Below are 18,746 nucleotides of genomic sequence, written 5' to 3'. Positions count from 1 at the left end.
TCGAAGGACTCCAAAAAACGGACTTTCTGATGGGACAGAAAGGTGTGGTGTTTCACAAGCTCCTAAAATCTGATGCAAACGTTAATTCCGATCGCTACTGACAACAAATGATCAATTTGAACCATGCCTTGATCGAAAAACGACCAAAATGCAATTCTAGGGAGTTCCAATGGGGGCGCCTGGTGGCTCGTGGAAACAAGCACGAGGCCCCCCAAAAAACAAAACTGTTTGAGGATACTATCAAATCACTTGGATGGGAGTTGCTATTCCTCCCCGCGTTATTCACCAGACTTGGCTCTTTCCGAATATCATTCATTTTCCTCGATGGGACACGTATTGGCTGAGCAGTCCTTCGTTTTTCTACGAGAAAGTCGAAATGGAATGACTAATTAGTTTACTTAAAAAGTCGAAGCATTCTTTCGTCTGGGAATCCATGATTAAGCAGAGAGATAGGAGAAATGTATAGCTAACGATGGCACATACTTTGAATAAAATAGAAATTTGCATAAAAATTTTAGAAACATTTTTTGTATTTCACTTCTCAACGCACACACCTAGTAATGGGAGCACCGCTTTAAACGGCATGCTAGGCGCCCGGTAGTCACGCAAACCGGTGGACTGGGGAATAGACCTTCGGCACGCGAGCAGGGCCTTGCTCTTTCCCTTCAGTTAAATGGCCTCGTGCCGTGCCGGTTGAGGGAATTCCCGTGGGCATTTGGAAAACTTTTCCTCGTCTTGGCTTGCGGTGGCGCGGAGCGGAGCGCGAGCATTATTGCCCGGTTAAACAGCAATTACCGCGGGAAAAGCGCATTCCCATCGCGTGTGCCGACGCGTTAAGGGTTATCTGGTTTTAAGTTTTGTTTGGATTTAAATCAATGCACATTATCATGGGTGTGGAATGCAAAACTGCATCAGGTCCGAGTTCGTTAGCTAACGTGCCTGTGCATAAATTAAGCTCACGTTTCATGTCAAAATACATTTCTGGTGCCATTCTATGCCACAGGAAACGCTCCGGCTCATCGCAGTGCAATTATTTAATGCTTACGGACAGCGAACACAATTACAATCGCCGCCACAGCCAGACCAAGGATATTTCGCCACCATCAACGCGTAAAAAGTGGTTATTGCACCACCATGCGCTTTTCGGTTTCGTTTGTTTCATATATTGTTTTTGAAACTTAAAGCACTGTTCTCTGCAAAGCATCAACTCGAAATAGTTGAACGAGGTGTCTTTTTCGGGGTTTGCGGTAACTAGTTGACGTTACTTTTGGATTACAATTACGTGTCGAATGTTTATAAAGAATCCTGCACATTATTTTGAGAGCAACAAATATTTTCCTTTCAAACCTGATCAAAACTTGGTATAGACTAAAGCAATTTAGAAAGGTTTTAAGCATAAGTTTTCTCGACATTATTTCGTGTACCTCTAACATTATGAAAAAATTAGGGAGAAGTTATGAAGAAAATAATTTTACAAAATACAAAATCTCTTTTCGTACAACGCAATACCTGTAAGAAACATCGTCATGATTTTCAGTTTACTGAAGATGAAATCCGTCTCACGAAAGGACTGTCCCCGATCCGCCCCTGTACCCATTCACAGGAATCGTGAAAAACTCACTACATCAATCGGTTCGCTCCATCTCCAAGGCCGCAAGCAGTTGATTAACGTTGCTTGACGTGGACCAAATTGAAATTGACGTCCGTCCTAATTAGTACGTTTCAGATGGCCAATTCTTCGCACCCTTCTCAGCCTACTCTGCCGCGTTCCCGCGATGTTCTCACGCACGCACGAGGGCCTTACGGTTTTCCAATCGCGAACCGAAGCCAGCAGGGCCGTGGCTGGACGGGGCTTTTTGAATATTTATCAAGCAACTATAAAATGTTCTTACGGTGACAACATGTCACTGGCAGGCGCGGACACGTTTCGCCAACGTTGCTGTTAAATAATTCATTACCGAAACCCCCCGGCCAGCAGCGGGGAACCTGCCAGACCACGCCAGGTGGAGCGTCTTGTGAGCACAGCCAGCACCAGCGGCTGCGGAATCCTTCGAACGGGTTTCGTAAACGGCGTCTTGGCGGAGTTAGAACGCCGAGATTGTAGTTGAGTAAAATCTGCCCGCCCCGCTCACGATGGGATATTTATGCACGCAGGACATACTTTAAACATGTCCACCTTCCTGTGCGAAGTGTGCTCTACAAGACTGGCTGTTCGATACCGTTGGACATTGTTCGTGTGGTGCATATTTTAGTGGCAAAGGATAACAACATGTCGTCGATGATAAGGAACTAGGAGCAATACTCAACGTGTGGGCATTCTCGATTTAGCAAATTTACCATTGGGTCATGTAGTGAAGTATATTGTTTTTTGCTATATTAAACTTTCAACTTTTATTTTCAAAATGGAGGCGCCTTGTAGTTGACTCCCGTTGATCCCATTAATGCATGCCTGTTGTCACCTTGAAAATTCATTTCTTTAAGTTTAGTGCAGGAACGGCAAATGGATTTCCCCGTTCATGTTTTACAGAATATTAAAGAATTCCAATCGACTTATCATACGAGCTAGCGGGGCCCAATTTCACCAACCAAGCGAACTCGTTTAAAGGGACGTTCGCTTGTCCTGGTCCTCGCACATGGTCAGCAAACGGAACGAGCATGGAATGGGCAAAGGCAAGACACACACGCACGGAAAGACCGAACCAAGGCGGCGGCCAAAAACACGTGAGAAAGCGCCATGCTGTTAGGATGAGTTTACATTCGTTCGCCGTGCCCGCTGATAGTGATAGCATCTTTGGCCAACGGCTGAACACTCAACTCGACCACCTATTGACGCGAAAGTAACGCGATGCTCTACGCTATGCGCTGCCCGACCCGTATCCTTTGGAGAAAGTGGATGTTTTCCCAGCGCACGTCTCACTCCAACAGTCCACTGGTGTTCCAGTGTTTTCCGGTCCAGTTCAACATCATCGGCAAGGCCAATGGTTCCGGTTCCGGCACGGCAGAGGAAGAAGTGGAAGATGCCGAAGCGTTTACTTTTGCTGGTGCCCATTCAAGGGCGAAGCGGCCAAGGATATTGACCATCCCACGGCACCACGTGTTTTGCCCGTTTTTATGTTCCCAGCATGCGGATACTGACTGTCTTCGAACACAATTTATAGTTCTCGCTGGGGCTGGTTACGCGGGGCACTGCCGATGCTTACGGTGGACTAGGAATAATTTGGGCAAACACTGACTCGGAAAAAGTCGCCGGAATTCAAATAAGTAAAAGAGTTCCAGCAAACCAAATACACTCTGTCAACTTTCTATAGCCGCACCCACGTTTTTACCGTATCTTCCAAACCGTCTTTCCGATTCAACTTCTGTTTTTGGGACTTTTTTAAGTAGCCAAAATTATGAATAAAACCATTTGGTTGGAATGAAGATTTGTGATTTCTAGCTTTTTATCGACCAAATACGATGTAGGCACTGTCAACTTTCTATAGCCGCACCTAATAAAATGATCAATATGCGTGGATTTTTTTCAAGTCTCAGCATTTATTATGAGGATTAATAGTCAGTTGGCTTTCCTGATCGCTGAATGACTTGGAAAATTTTGTTTGTCATACTGTTAACCAGGTTTTTCAATATGTTTCGGTCCATATGTTCCCAAGCTTCCAAAATGGATGCTTTAAGCTCATTAATAGAGCTGTATTGCTTCCTATCCGCATAAATTTGTCTATCCATTATTCCCAGACATTTTCAACTGAATTTAGATCCGGACTTCGCGCTGGCCACCCAAGCAAATCGATTTTATGGGTAGCAAACCATGTTCGAGTTATCGAACTGGTGTGAATGCTAACATTATCTTGTTGAAAACCCAATTTTTTCGACGTTTGGCAGCTGTAAACGGGATCAGACCATCTTCTAGAATCTGGATGTAATCGTTAGAGGCCATTTTACAAGGTGTAAAAGCCAGATTGAGCTTGCCCGCAGAGTAAAACCCAAGCCACACCATCAGAGATCTTCTCCATAATTACTGGTGGAGAAGTACTCCGGATCTTTGCGTAAATCTCGCCAGTAGCCTGTAAAACCGTGGGGCACATCCAAATTAAACTTCTTTTCATCAGAAAAGATCACCTACAATAAAAAAAAACAGAAAACGGAATTGGTTCTTTTGATGCAAAATATGCTCTTCAAAAAGCAGAAGAAAACCCAAACATACCATGTCCCACCGACGTTCCATGTTCAGTTTAGCAAATTTTACACGTTTTTATTGGTGTAGTAGGCTTGGATTTGGTGCCTTGATCATTTTTGCTCGAGTTATATTCGGGCTGTTTTGCAAAACCTTGCGAAAAACTTCCCTGCTCACTGGCAGATCCAGTGTAGATTTGATTTTTGATAGCGATATTGTCGAATTTGACGCCAATTTAACAATGTTCCAGTTGGTTCTAATCGAGATCTTGATTTGTTTCAGAGTACATTGCACAGTTGCATACCGTTTAGGATCCTTCAGCTAACTACCGATCACTTTATTGGATCTCTTTATTGTTCGATCCATTTCTCGAATAGCAACACCCTCCAGCCTATATGCCTCCATCAATCCTTTTTCTTTTCCACTTAGAACACTTCCTTTTGACATATTTAAGTAATTAACTTGCAAAACTCGCTATGAAAAATATTCTCGGAAGCAAAACTCAAAGTGCGGCTATAGAAAGTTGACAGTGCCTATATCGTATTTGGTCGATAAAAAGCTAGAAATCATAAAACTTCAATCCAACCAAATGGTTTTATTCATAATTTTACCTCCTTAAAAAAGTCCCAAAAACAGAAGTTGAATCGGAAAGACGGTTTGGAAGATACGGTTAAAACGTGGGTGCGGCTATAGAAAGTTGACAGAGTGTATAACTCGTTCACTTTTAAGACAAACAATAGAGTCAGTCGTCTGTGTTCCAACGCTAATATCAACTTCAAGCGATGTTTCAATTGTCTCAAAACCTCAACACCGAAGCAGCGACAGATGCGCAGCGTGTGGCTTTTGGATTAAAGGGTTAAAATAGTTGAGCAGAGTGTCACTAGTTGGCCCCAAACCCGAGGCACCACAGAAGTAAACACACGTAGCTCCGAGGCGGCGAGTCCAAAATCGTGTCCAAAATGTGAGTAGAACCCTTCGTTGTGTCGGTCCTCCTGCCGCACACACCCCCCGGTACTCCTCGTATGTGGTAATGTACGGCCTCACATGACCCACCCCCTCTTGTCCGCACACCAACGACTTTCGGCGTGGGGGGCATCATCACCATCAGAGGCAGCAGCAGCATCCCAGAATGGCTTCAATTTTACTGCTTTACATTTTCCATCGGAACTGCGCTATGTAATGCGTATCTGCTCCGTCCTCCGCCAGCGTGGACTGGACGCAACTCACACCTTCAACGGGTTTGTCCTTCGCTCGCACTCACCAACACCACCACCACCATCGGCGGCGGCCGGCCGGACACGGACACGGTGGCCCCCTTTTCTTGGTCGAAAGAAAATAGCCCCAACTTCTCCGCATGGTTTTAAGCTTTTGAAAAACCCCTTTTCCACCGTCCACCTACCGCCCGGGCCAACCAGCCGATCGGGCCACTCGTCGTCGTGTCCATCTCCTGAACCCCATCCCGTCGCCTGCCACCTACAGAGCTCTCTGTCTCTTTCTCTCTCTTTCTCTCTAACTCGAGCACGTCCCTCGGCGTGGCCGGCAGCCGGGCGACGGAAAAGGTTACCGGGTCCGGGGAGGGTCGGAGCGGGCGGCCACCTTCTGCCGCCCCCTATGTACAGCGCATAATATGTATACGCATGTTGTAAAATATACACAATCTCGCTCTCGAGCCTTGTTCAAAAATTCTACTTTGCTTTCTCCTCACACACCATTAAAAGGACCGGACCGTAGCCGGTGTGGTCCGGGGGGGTGGGTTTTGGGCGAGCGGAACAGCGGGGGGAAGCCGGTGGGCGGCGGGAGTTGAGAGTAAATTATGCGTGTCACCCTTTCACTGCGAAAGCGAGAAGTTCGCCGTGTCCTTCGCCGTCCGGTTGCGTCACTCGTCTGTCCTGTATTCGGACCGGCTCCCTTACCGGACCGGAGCGTTAGAGCGAGAGGCGCGAAACGGGTGAGAGAGAAAAAGAGAGAGGTAGCAGAAGGAGGCCAGAGCGGGAGAGGCACTGGCCAAATGGGTCTGGGACTAGTCGGTTGTTAAGGATGGTCTGTTGCTTTGCTTACAATCTTTCCCACTTTCTCTGGCCGGCTTTCCGTTTGCTGGCCATTTCTTTCGGTTGGCTCCGTGGCTCGACGTACGAGCGCACAGTGGACGAAGTACGCGTATTATATGGACAGTTTTGTTTTTGTTCAATTCCTTTAGACGAATCAACATTCTATCCTGGTTTGCATTTTTAAATTTTGTTTATAACATCAACTAAGTGGCAAAAACGAATGGCTTGATTTCAGGATACTCAAATTCTATCCAATTTACACGTGAAGTACATTCAGAATTTGAATGTATGGCCAAAGTACCTGTATACAGCATCTGGTTATTCTGCTTCAAATGGAAAATGTGTTACAATAGTTTCGTTGAATTATTACTGAAAGTGGCGTTAATTGCGCCTCGACAAGAGAACGCAATCCGTTAAAAAGCCCGGATTTATGAAAAACCAAAAAAGATTTGTGGACAAACAATAACGCCCCTGTTCACACATCGTTGCTTGTGCGCGAAGTTTTTGCTAAAACAACACACTAATGATCCCATAGCCACCGTATTCCCCAGACCTAGTCCCATGTAAATTTTTGTTGTTCCCAAAACTGAAGAGCCCCATGGACGACCCTACGCTACGATTGAGGAGATAAAGACGGCATCGAAAGAGGAACTGTGCAAGATCACAAAATAGATTGCTTAAAGGATTGAAAAAAAACGTTGGCATAAGTGTATAATATCTGATGGGGATTAGTTTGAAGGTGGCTAAAAAGATATTCATGAATAAATAAATAATAGAAAAAAGAATTGGCGATATGCCGGACTACGCTCTTGTATTATGCAACTTAAATAACGATATTATAGAAGCTAAATTCGTTTCCAAATGGTGACCCACCAGCAGTAGTAACACCCACTGTGCACCAGGATTCCATCGCCACCTACACGGTGAAAATGAGTCGTCCACCAGAGTCCATTCGCTCGTTCACAGCTTGCGCCAGCGGCCAGCCCAGGTCCAACTGGCTGGAGATACCGTCGCCGCGCTCGTCCTCGTCGTCGACGTGGTCGTCGGTTCGTCGTATGTTTGTCGAAACTCCCGCCGCCACCCCTGTGTGAGAGCGCATCCCCTTTCGACTTGGCAACGCCATGTGATAAGGATTCCGCCGAGGCCCGGCACCGCGTACGCAACAAAGCATCTCCGACGTCCGAGTTTAAGCCGCCCGAGGGTCGGCCGAGGCGACTTTTCAGAGGACGTGCGGATGTAGAGCAAAGTGCGTCGGGCGTCCGGCCAGCAGGGCGTGAAGGGGTAACAACGGACACACCGGGCGGAAACGGAGCCGGAAAAAGGCTGGAAAAAGCAATGAAAAATGGAATGAAGGCGAGAAAGGAGGATCCCACGTGGACCGCCGGGGCCTGTGCTGCTCGTTGATGTACGTGCGGTTGTCTACGGCTGGCGAACCGGAGCCAACCAGGAGAACGTCACCAGGACGAACGGGCCCATGCTCTAAAGCGACCACGTGAGGAGCGAGTGCGTGTGCGCCTTTCCACGCCTGGCTAGAGGAGCACATACAGGGGAGATATAATGATGATTTTCAGAATAAATATAAACCAGCATGCTGCTGGACTTGTTTGGTGCCCCCGCCATTCCAGATCACTGTCTCTCTTTCTTTCTCTCTTTCACTCGCTCTGACTCCATACGCCTTAAAGGCTGGAAACACTCGCGCCGCTCGTCTTCCCGGGCGCTGCTGCCGCCGGGTTCCGAATCAGAACGATGTAAATGTGTTACTTAAACACGCACCCCGCACGCACATGCACACAAGCGTGCAAACATTCTTCCACATTTTGTAGATTTCAGATTTCGCTCGCAACATGGTTCGCCACGTCCAGCGATAGGCCGTGCAGTCCCGTCCTTGTAATGGCACCATTCAGGAGCACCACGAGCCATGCTGCTGCCAAGCGAGCGTAATGCTGGTCTTTATTGGAACTACTAGCGTCCTAGGAGAAGTGGGCACCGACTTTGGCCACCGGACGTACATAGCGACGTGCGTAAAGGGTGGCTGAAAAATCGAAACACGGACTGAGCCGAGGTGGGGAGAACACAAAATTATTACCTTACACGGCACCAAGCTGACTGTTTCCAATATCCGACTGCCGAACGTACGAGCTGCGGCGACTGGCGATGGACCGGCTCGGAACAGTGTCCTTTAATTTCTCTGGAAAACTCACTGGCAAGATGTCGGAATGGTTCATTATCTCATACATGAGGTTCCGTTGGTTCGAGAATTTTGGGGAACTGTTCTAGATAATGGTCCATTCTCCCAGACAGTATAAGTGGCGAATACTATTCATTCAGAATAGGTTTCTATGTAAAAACCTAATAGAAATATTCAACAGAAACTCTATGAACTCTAATATAACAGATATTTTACGCTATTAGAGCACAGTTTAGAGAAACATAACAAGTGTGTAAATGGAATCTTTCAAAAATTACAAAAAAGCCATGTTAAAATATACTTATTTCAATTTAACAATTTATCTCTAGAACCACTGCCACAGATCTTGGAACATTGAACACGCCGCTGCGAGCTGTCCAGAAACGGGGGCCCCACCATACTGGCTCCTGCACAACGAGTTAACTTAAAACAATCGATTTTACCGTTCTCGAAGGAAGCCCCCCCGGAAGGCGTGGGGTGCCGGAAGGATACGCACACATTTATGCAAATTACGGCTCCTGGGAAAGTGTGGTCCGACACACATACGGTCAGTTTTGTAATGGTCTTTGTTTCGAGCGTGCCCGGCGAATCCACCGAGCGAATCTCCGCCGTCTTCCGGCACGAGTCCGGGCCACAACGTGTGTGTGAGTGTGTGTACAACACGAAGAAGCAGCGAAAGAAAGTGCCTGGTGATGTCCAGCCTCGTTTGGACTGGACTATGTAAATTCCCTTTCCGCCGGGTTACTCCGTGTTTCGAATCCCCAAGTCCTTTGACTATCGGGACGCAGCTCTCGCTTTCTCCCCCTCTTTCTCTCTCTTTCTCACTCTACAGCCTGGCGAGGTGGTGGAAGTAATGCGAGCTGGATTCCCTAAGATCCGCAGCACACGTCGGAGGGGTGGCGATCCGTTGATGGACCTGGACCGGGGCCCGGGCGGCGTCGGAGCCCCCGGCATCGTGTAGTTATTACAAGCGACTCCCGGCCGACCCGTTCCATGCGTCCACATTTTGCACCGTTATGCGTGTGTTATGCAAAATGAATGCCGACGAGAATGTGCGCCCTGCCATATCCGAACGCCACGATGTCCGAAAAGGCATGTTGTCGAGGGTCCCCGTTAAGTTGGCGCTGGTCCTTGTGCTGCGCCCGAGAGATAACTTGACCGCACCGCTCCTCGACCACATGCAAACGAGCGTTCTTCGCCCGCTACCGGTCGCACCGAGCTACCAACAACGCCGGCCATGTCAGATGGTCCGGGGAGCTCCCCAATCGGAGAGCTTGTCCCTACTGGCGCTGGGGAAGTAATACATATAATAAGTCACCCCCCGAGAAGCGGCAGCAATGTCCAGTTGAGGGTGCTAGCACTAGATAACGGTGCCGTCCACCAGTAAAAGACCCCCAAACGCAGGGCAGGAGTTGGGGTGGTCTGCCGGGGTGTCGTTCAGAGTTTGCGTAAAGTTGACCGGTAAACTGTCGGTCGGCCCTGCAATGTCCACCCGGAGGGCCGGCCTCGGCGGAATCCACTGTCCGAGAGGATAGGGGGGCGGGAGGGGGCCAAATCGGAACCGTGCGGAAGCCGAAAAAGGGAAATATTTTTAATAATAATCGAATCGAAGATATATAAAACAGGAAAACCGATCCCAGGTGGAGGAAGCGCAGGGCACACATACACAGAGAGCGGCCGTTGGTCTAGCTGGTGCTCGGAAGTGGAACCAAAAAAAAAAAAAAAAAATACACACAAAAAACGAGATATCCCTGCTGCCGGACAGACGACTAGCACTCGTCGGACCGGCACTCGGACCGAGGGACACCAAATCCTTCGAGATTTTCGGCAAGGTAGAACGGCAAATTACTTTCGGTAATGGTGTTACTTCGTAAAAAGGGGTTCGCCGCGACCGGGGTGGTCCGATATCGGATAACGGTGCCAGCCGGGGCCAAGCCGTCGGTGGCTGATAGGCTAAAAATTATCGATATGAATTATGATCGCTTTCGTCTGTAAATAATGACGGCCGAGCTTAACGGGAGCTCCTCGGGACCTCGGTGTGCGGCTCGTAAACTGAAATAAACTCGGAACTCGAACACGGAAGCCGTGAGTAAACCTATTACCATAACCTCCGACAGGAAGCTGGAGTACGAGGAGTGGAGAGTCCTGCCGTGGAGTGTCTGAATCTATTGCCCCACCCGGCGTTACGGTCCAGCACGTTCATTATTATTATTATGGGACGATTGTATTCGTCCGAACGGCGAGTTCCGGTACGTTTTGGTCTTGGTGACCACGGGAATGTTGGTTCCGGTTTCGCTATCTTAAAGACGACTCCGGTCGTTCGTCTGTGAGTCGACTAATTGAATCATAATTAGTCTAAACACGTCCGGTGGCGGCAGTTGTGAAAATTATTGGCACAACACGAACCGAGCTCAGGATGAAAGAGGACACCGTTTTCGAGAGGTGTTAAATCCAGTCCGTTCGGCACGGCATCCTTTCGTTGGCGGTGCCTTGTAGAGGATTTGAATTTGAAACCTGAAATCATTTCCGATTCCATACAAAAATAAAGAACTTTCGATCATTCGTTAGCCGGGGTTTGAAAGAGAATTCAGTGAAAGTTGGAGTGGAAATTAAAAAACGCTTGATCGACATACTGTTTTATGTTCACCTTAGTTTTAATGCTGGGCTCATGCGAGCACGGTTTACGAGGGGGTCACATTTCTGGCGTAAGTGTGGTACCGCACTTCATTTCTTAAATAAACATCATTCCGTGCGGCCGTAACGCACGCTTGGTTTCGGCGAGCCTTTTTTTGGTCCATTCAAACAAATTATTAATCAGAGTGGCCACATAAACGGCTGCACGCGCATCGCGCGCGTCCATCTTGGGGACAAATTAATAAGACGAGGCGAAGGACCTGGAACGACCCGACGAAACGTGCAATATTACGGACGCAATAAAATAATACGACACATAATGGCGGGTGTATAAACATTCCTTTGGCCCTCACTTGCCTTAACCCATTGCTTCCGGCAGGACGCTGCTTGACCAGATCGGGGGACGAGCGAAACACGTACCGCCCGGTCCAGCGAGTGCAAAGTGTCGCCGAAAGGTGGAAAACTGGCTTTTTATAACTGCCCGTACGTGACCATTTACGGTGGACGGCGGAATTCGTTAAGGTAAATTGATAAGGTAGGCCAAGCCCTGAGTTTTCACGGCGTGCCCACTTGGACATGTGTGTGCGCATAGCTCAAAAATTTATTCCTTTCCGTGACGATTATTCCTGGTCATCAAAAATGGGCGAAAGAAAATGGCACTCGAATGGGGTGGGACAGGAGGCAGTGTCACAGGAGCCTACGGTGGGGAAAGTTGTCGTGTCTCCTGGCGCAATAACGGAACGGAATTTCGCACACCAATCGGATCGAGGATATTACTACACCGCGGAGACTTGGAGCCGATAAGCAGTTGGTAGTTACCTATTGTTTCTATTCAAGGGTTTAGTTTGATTGTCGATTGCGTGTTGTTATACTGTAAACGGGATAAAAGTGAACATCGTAAACATATGCAACTGTGCTGGTTGCGAGATCGTAATGTCGGTTAGTTTGAGTAGAATATCAACGAATTACTGCTTGCTGCTATCGGATTGATAAATTATCTAAAAGCCAAGCTACCCCGTAACGGACATCAAGAATAAACTTCAAATCAGTATCAAGTTTCAAAACTTCATTGTGAAATATTTCATCATGCTCGCGAAACAGTGTTCTCTAGGTCAGTTTGTGACACCACAAGAAATATTTCATGGCTACGTACCCATGTGTCTTTGCTAATTCCGTTTTAATAATTCCATTTTAGTGGAAGTAAGTTGAATTTCTGTTCTTTATTAAATAAACGTACAATTTAGCAACAATACTCTCGTTGTAAAACTCTTTTACTCTTAAAAACTATCGACAGACAATTCCAAAGGATCGAAAAATTCTAGCTTAATCGACGAGCCAAAGGACGAACTCGACGAACCTCGCTCAGCTGTCAGTTGTCAGCCGAGTGTGCTCGGTTTGTGTGGTTGCTTACAAAAACTGTGCAAATCTTCAGAGGTCTTGCCCGTTTTCGCAATCAAAGCAGGCGCGTTTTGCGGATGTTTATAGTGTTTGTACGAATCACGAATGGCTGGACTGGACGATTACGAGCGGTAACTACTTGGAACTGTTGCGAACAACCTGATGCACCGGTCGCGCCGTGCCTAATGCTGTTCTTCTTCCCGGCCCTTTAGGTATCTGGAAGATGAGGATGAGTTAGATAATGCTCGGTTCGTATCAACTTACAAATCCACTCTGGATGAGCCGCCGTATCAGTTTGTCAACTCGGAACGGGATCTTACGCTCCCGCTGCAGAAGCACAAAACCGTTCAGCCACTGTACGAAAGCCCCGAGGATGGTGGGTTTCTTATTCCCTAGTGTATAGTGCAAAAGTTTTATTTGTATTGTTCTTTGATTTGATGCTTTTCGGTGGAACGATCGTAGAAATCTCCCTGCGGAAGTACCTCGGTGCGAGCGTTAACCTCATCAGTTTGATAACGGAGAACCTACTATGCCATCCATTCCTGGTGCTGCGTCGTCAGTGCCAGGTGCATCATACGGCGATAAAATACCACATAGTTCCGGTCACGCTAATCCCGGTGATCGTGCATCTCCACCAGCGGCAGGGCGTGACGACGCTATGGAAAGGCATCGGGAGCGTTCTTCTCGTGCGCGGCATGACGCTGGCCGTGGAAGATGTGATATCTAAGTTTACGCCCTGGCCAAAGTAAGCGGATGACTAGTGTATTGCTCGTATTGCGTGTGCCATGTTAACCCGTTGCTCTGCCTTTTATTTTTAGGGAAATCAACACTAAAACCACCCTCAAACAATTCGGTCAACATTTGTTGTTGAAATGGTAAAAAGAGCACCGAACGGTGCATCCGTCCCGTTGATGATTAAAATGTCGATCTTTGTCTATCCGCAGCATAAGCATAGCTACGGTGGTGCCGTTTTACTCCGCGTCGTTGGTGGAAACGGTTCAGAGCGATATTGCCAGTGAAAAACCGGGTGTTTTTGACGTGTTTCGCGAAGGAGCCAGTAGGCTGCTCTCCTGGAGCGTCCCGCAGAGAGGTCGAATGCTTCCGGTGTGGGCCCTGGTCGGGCCGAGTATATCGCTCGGGCTGTCCAAATATATTTGCCAGTGAGTACACAAATGATTACGCTTACGCCTTCTTCGGACGATAACGGTATGGCATATTTTAGGTTGTTTGTGCGCGGTGTTTCGACGAGAATCATGTGCCGACGGGTGACATTCTACGAGGAACGGAAGGGCGCCCGTACTCGCGATTTCGCAGCCCAGAGTCAGGTGATCGAGGTTTACTCGACCATGATTTCGCTGTTCACGACAGAGATGATTTTCTACCCGTTCGAAACCATCCTGCACCGCCTTCAGCTCCAAGGCACGCGCACGATCATCGATAACCTGGACTCGGGGTACTCGGTGGTGCCCATACTTACCAGCTACGAGGGTGTGGTTGACTGCTACCGGCAAACGCTGGTCACCGAGGGTGTTGGCGGTTTGTACAAGGGCTTCGGTGCGATGATGCTGCAGTTTGCCGCTCACGTGGCAGTGATCAAGCTGGGCAAATGGTTCATCACGCAGATTTCGGAGCTCATGTCCAGCAAACCTCCCGCCAAAGTGGTCGAGTTCTACAAGTTGGAGGGCAAGACCCCCGTGGGCTCGGCGACCATGTCGCGGAGTATCAGCGGCATCAGCTCGCTCAGTGATGAGTTGTCTTAGAGTGTTGCGCAAAGAAGAGAAATGAAAGCTAAGCATTAAATTAAAATTATGTTTGTTCGAGTCTTAAACTGAGCGTTACCTTGGCATGTGTTTTAAAGAGCTATCCGATTAATAGAGTGATGACTTATTTTCATGATGATGAATACTGTATTTTTTGGCGTGAACCAGGTTCGTTAAAATACTATTAAACATTTCCGAGAACTGCGTCGGAATATAAACAAAAGTCATCACTATTATTAGTGCATGGCAGTGCTAGTTCCATAAATACAAAAAGAAAAGCATGCGCCGCTGCAAAATAACAGGAACAGATGCTTAAAATTCCGCTTACGAACCAAAAATCCGTCGGTGCAACCTATTATTACAGTAACCTTAAGCGCCGTTTACACGTTGCGATATATCGCTGCAATGCCTTGTATCGATTAATCGCAGTGATATATCGCAGCCAAGGTGGAGCGTCTACACGCCACGATGTATCGTTTCGATTTGCAATGACAGCCATGGAAGAAACACTGTGCTTGTCTGCCTTTGGATTGTGCGTTTCGGTTACAAAGCAAAAAATAGAACGTACCAAGAGTACTAATCGGTCACGGTGGTCGAGGAAATGGCTTTTAAAGCGAAGCCATTATTCTCACGTTAAACTTTTGCTAAAAAACATTAAAAACAACATGCCTAACCACCATCAACACACGCACACATGTCTATCCACCGTCAGCACACGCACACATGTATGGAGATTGGACCGAAATTGATGCTCGGCGCATTCAATTTTTTTGATCTGCCAATCTGGTCGTATACAAGCAATTTGTTCCTTTTTTGCTGTCTACACGTAGCGATATATCGTGGCAATTGGTTTCATACAAGGCATTGCAGCGATATATCGCAACGTGTAAACGGCGCTTTAGTGATACAGGAGACCACCCTTCTATGCAAACCTTGTGCGTTCCATCAGCCAGTGGCAAGAGCAGTGGGCGGCTGCGGGGACGCCAGACGCCAGTCGATACCAGCGCTGGACCCGCAGAGTCATCCCGGACGTCACGTGCTGGGTCAGCAGGAAACATGGACGTGTGGACTTTCACCTGTCCCAAGTACTCTCGGGACACGGATTCTTCCGAGAGTACCTGCACATAAAGACGTTCGCACGATCCCCTGACTGCACCTGGTGCCCCGGCGCCGCGGAGTCAGCGGAGCATGTTATGTTCCACTGCCCGCGGTTCCAGCGGGAAAGAGCGGAGCTGCTGGCGGATGACGGCCGCACCCCCCTCACGCCGGATAACCTGATGAGCGAGATGCTGCGCAGCCCGGAGTGCTGGCAGCGCTTTGCCCGGGCCTGCCGAGCCGTAACGCAGCAGCTTCAAGAGGCGTGGCGAGAAGAGCAACGCTTGGAGGCTGAGGCTGCAGCTGCTGCTGCTGCTGCAGCTGCTGACGTAGCTGCCGCTGCAGCTGCTAGGCGAACACTTCGCTAACCGTTTGCTGTTAACAATGTTGTTTGTTTACCACCGGTACCGTTTGTTCCTATCAACCGGCTGTGAAGAGCAAGAGCGGATCGCGACGGACTGACAGCTCCTCGTAGCGGAGCTGAGAATGTTTATACGCGTATATCCGCGGCTTGTGTATGTGCGTAATGTAATGTACCATAAGTATAGTCCCTATATGTAAATATGTACTATGTAAATATGTAATAAAGGGCGATGATACATCGCGCTCCTGCCCCTCCACATTGCCAGACAGGCCCCTGGTGGGGGGGAGAAACAGGATGGTTCCCGCATCGGGAAAATATTGAAAAAAAAAAAAAAACCTTGTGCGTTTGACAGAAGGTTGTTTTGTTTACTCCGGACGAAATAAAGAAAGTTTCATGTTGTGAAGACGATTTGCAACGTTTTTAGTGGTGCTTTAGGGTAATAATGGAAATAACTCTCGATTTAAATGAGATATGCCGAACCTGTATGTGCGTTTCCGAGCGCACGTTATCCGTCTTTATGAAGGACTTGAAGTTTAATATCACACTTTCCACGATGATTACCGAATTGAGCGCCATGAAGGTAGAGAGCAACAGAAGCAAATTATAATTTAACCAATCTTAAAAAAGTGCTACTTAGTTCACAGCGAATGACGGGTTATCGGAAAAAATTTGCTATTCCTGTGCACGGCTTCTTGGAAAGGCATATGGATTTCAACAGATGTGCAACCAATCTTACAACACTTTGACGTCGTACGTAAAACATCGGAGCGAAGAGATTCCCATTGAAGGCGCTCCAGCTGAAGAAAGGCTGGAGGAGCTGCTGGAAGTCAACTTGAATGAAGAAACTGCAGAGAGCCAACAAAAGCTAAACGACGAAACCGGCAATCTTGTGGCGCAAGATTGGAGTCCAACGTGAGCATGAATACCACCAACGAATTGATTGACCTGTTTATTGGATAACTCTCTTACTTCACAGTTATGATGACTCCGAACATTATCTAAAAGATGAAGAGTACTTAGAGGATTCCTGTGCCTCAGATGCGGATAAAAGCGGTTTGGCGGATGTTGACAACCACCAAACTGCTGATGAAGTCGACGTGTTGTCGACGTACCCAACTGGTTACGACAACGAGGCTTCTAATGGAAACAAGGACAATGCCGAGTCGAACTTGCAGTGTAAAGTTTGCCTACGTGTGCTCAGCTCAATGAGCCACCTGAAACGACACATGAAGATACACACGAAGTCGAAACCCTTCCAGTGCTCTGAGTGTTTAAGGTGCTTTTGTAGAAGAGACAATTTATTGACTCACATTAAGCTGCATTCTTCGGAACGCCCGTGTGTGTGTCAGTTATGCAGTGCGTCGTTCAGGCGATTCGAAAACCTGAAGAAACATATGTACAAGCATCACAAAGATCGGATGGGCACGGCATTGTTTCCTTGTACGATTTGCGAGAAAGTACTGTCGTCGGAAAAGAATCTTAACACGCATATGGAAGGACATACGCAGGACAAGCGCTTTACGTGCCACATGTGCTCGAAGGAATTCACGAACCGGTCCGCATACACAACACATATGCGGAAGCATACGTTAGCGGAAAACAAACCCTTTCTTTGTCCGCAATGCGGTAAGTGTTTTCGCCGGAAGGACTATCTTCAAGTGCACCTGCGGCGTCACACGGGCGAGAAACCGTTCAAGTGTCAGTACTGCGATAAAGGTATGGAGCAATCACGGGAATTCCAAATCTTATTCTAATATTAGCATCTCTTTTTACCGGTTGTAGCTTTTCCTCGTGCGACAGATTTAAATATTCACGTAAAGTATCATAAAAACGAGAAGGTTCATACCTGCGTGATTTGTGGTAAAAGTTTCCACCGACAATATAACTTGACGGTGCACTCGAGATTACACACCGGCGAAAAACCGTACCAATGTCCACACTGTCCGAAACAGTTCAATCAGAGCTACGATCTGATTGTACACATTCGGCGCCACACAGGCGAACGCTTTAAGTGTGATGTGTGCGATAGTGCATTTTTGCACATATCCCAACTGAACCAACATCTGCGAGACATCCACGATCGACCTGTCCAGCTTGAAACGCGCCGTGTGTCAAAAGTTATGCATCTGACGAAGCAAACTGGACAGCAAGAAACACTAGAAACTTCCATCGAAGCTGTCGACGACGGCAATACTAAGTTTGAACACTCCGTGTAATCGAATAAACAATGAAAATTTACAAATGATGTCACTATTAATAGTTGTGTTTATTTGATAGTTAAGGGTGAAGATTTATATCCGGTCCAGCGCCTCAACCATGATGATACTGTTACCCCGAATAACCTACAAAAACATTGAAAATCATGTTTGAAAACATGCTTGAAAGAACTTGTATTATATGCAGATATTCGGCACATACCACCATTCCGATGTTGTTGCGGGTACCGTCTTTGCATTCTTCAATCGATTCGTCCACCACGACGTTCATGAAGGGATCGAAACCACGCAGAATGCCAGAAACCACACGACCGCCATTCAGTTTCAGCGACAGCCGCTTGTCCATGTACCTAGGAAAGTTTACAGTGCATCAGAAAAGTGTCGTTGGAAATACTCAATTGTATAACTTACTTTTTCAACTCCGGGGGATGTGCCTTCGACATGTTTTGGTTATTCTGCTAGGATAAATATCCTTTTTCACCAAAAAAGAAGGGATTGAGACGATGCGATTCGCCGCCGCTTGTCCGAAGCGCGTTGTTTGGATGGAAATGTCAGATTTCACAGTTGACAGCCAGGGTTGCGTTTCGCTGTTAACGGCTTCAAAGTGCAGGGTCGACTGGTTCTGGTTATTGTACATTTTTTTAAAAATTGAATAAAAACCAGTTCCAACTGATTTGCATGGGCACTAATGAAGTGCATAGAATACTGGCAGGACAGTTTTAAAACTACATTAAAAGCAGTTTAATTATTTGGGAATACTTTATCTAAAGGGACTGCTGATGCTTAGTGAAAAACTATCTAAACTATCTGAAAATTATAATCTTTTGAAAGATTTAAATTCACCAGTCGTTTATCGTGAATTTAGTTAAGTT

The 18,746-nt window shown here is 47.3% G+C and overlaps 3 protein-coding genes across 3 annotated transcripts; 2 read left to right on the top strand and 1 right to left on the bottom strand.

Annotated features, from left to right (window-relative positions):
* The first annotated feature begins 12,441 nt into the window (after positions 1-12,441).
* LOC128272385 (mitochondrial outer membrane protein SLC25A46) lies at positions 12,442-14,254 on the top strand. The gene is made up of 6 exons (XM_053010186.1): positions 12,442-12,570; positions 12,652-12,815; positions 12,902-13,184; positions 13,258-13,314; positions 13,384-13,599; positions 13,662-14,254. The coding sequence occupies exons 1-6, from the start codon at positions 12,545-12,547 to the stop codon at positions 14,197-14,199; spliced, it is 1,284 nt and encodes a 427-aa protein (XP_052866146.1). The 5' UTR covers positions 12,442-12,544; the 3' UTR covers positions 14,200-14,254.
* A 1,826-nt stretch (positions 14,255-16,080) lies between these two features.
* Positions 16,081-17,874, top strand: LOC128270082 (zinc finger protein OZF-like). The gene is made up of 4 exons (XM_053007488.1): positions 16,081-16,238; positions 16,296-16,570; positions 16,635-17,374; positions 17,441-17,874. Exons 1-4 carry the CDS (start codon positions 16,101-16,103, stop codon positions 17,872-17,874), a joined length of 1,587 nt encoding a protein of 528 aa, XP_052863448.1. The 5' UTR covers positions 16,081-16,100.
* A 22-nt stretch (positions 17,875-17,896) lies between these two features.
* LOC128273650 (probable small nuclear ribonucleoprotein G) lies at positions 17,897-18,415 on the bottom strand. Its single transcript, XM_053011666.1, has 3 exons — positions 18,286-18,415; positions 18,077-18,224; positions 17,897-18,000 (listed from the first exon to the last, which is right to left on the bottom strand). Exons 1-3 carry the CDS (start codon positions 18,315-18,317, stop codon positions 17,950-17,952), a joined length of 231 nt encoding a protein of 76 aa, XP_052867626.1. The 5' UTR covers positions 18,318-18,415; the 3' UTR covers positions 17,897-17,949.
* Positions 18,416-18,746: the final 331 nt, after the last annotated feature.

The sequence above is a fragment of the Anopheles cruzii genome, chromosome 3 (assembly GCF_943734635.1).
Source record: "Anopheles cruzii chromosome 3, idAnoCruzAS_RS32_06, whole genome shotgun sequence".
Classification (NCBI taxonomy): domain Eukaryota; kingdom Metazoa; phylum Arthropoda; class Insecta; order Diptera; family Culicidae; genus Anopheles; species Anopheles cruzii.
Note: the sequence above shows the minus strand (reverse complement) of the source record. Positions and strands in the feature narration are given on the sequence as shown.

What these genes read in the sequence shown, in the direction of transcription:
- LOC128272385 (XM_053010186.1), top strand. Translation starts at nt 12,545, where the DNA reads ATGGCTGGACTGGACGATTACGAGCG. An exon ending in AAGTTTACGCCCTGGCCAAA is followed by an intron (nt 13,185 to 13,257) that starts GTAAGCGGATGA and finishes TTTTATTTTTAG; the next exon opens with GGAAATCAACACTAAAACCA. An exon ending in CTGTCCAAATATATTTGCCA is followed by an intron (nt 13,600 to 13,661) that starts GTGAGTACACAA and finishes GGCATATTTTAG; the next exon opens with GTTGTTTGTGCGCGGTGTTT.
- LOC128270082 (XM_053007488.1), top strand. Translation starts at nt 16,101, where the DNA reads ATGGAAATAACTCTCGATTTAAATGAGATATGCCGAACCTGTATGTGC. An exon ending in CCGAATTGAGCGCCATGAAG is followed by an intron (nt 16,239 to 16,295) that starts GTAGAGAGCAAC and finishes AGTGCTACTTAG; the next exon opens with TTCACAGCGAATGACGGGTT. An exon ending in GTGTCAGTACTGCGATAAAG is followed by an intron (nt 17,375 to 17,440) that starts GTATGGAGCAAT and finishes TACCGGTTGTAG; the next exon opens with CTTTTCCTCGTGCGACAGAT.
- LOC128273650 (XM_053011666.1), bottom strand. Translation starts at nt 18,317, where the DNA reads ATGTCGAAGGCACATCCCCCGGAGTTGAAAAA. An exon ending in CATCCCCCGGAGTTGAAAAA is followed by an intron (nt 18,225 to 18,285) that starts GTAAGTTATACA and finishes AAACTTTCCTAG; the next exon opens with GTACATGGACAAGCGGCTGT. An exon ending in GCAACAACATCGGAATGGTG is followed by an intron (nt 18,001 to 18,076) that starts GTATGTGCCGAA and finishes ATGTTTTTGTAG; the next exon opens with GTTATTCGGGGTAACAGTAT.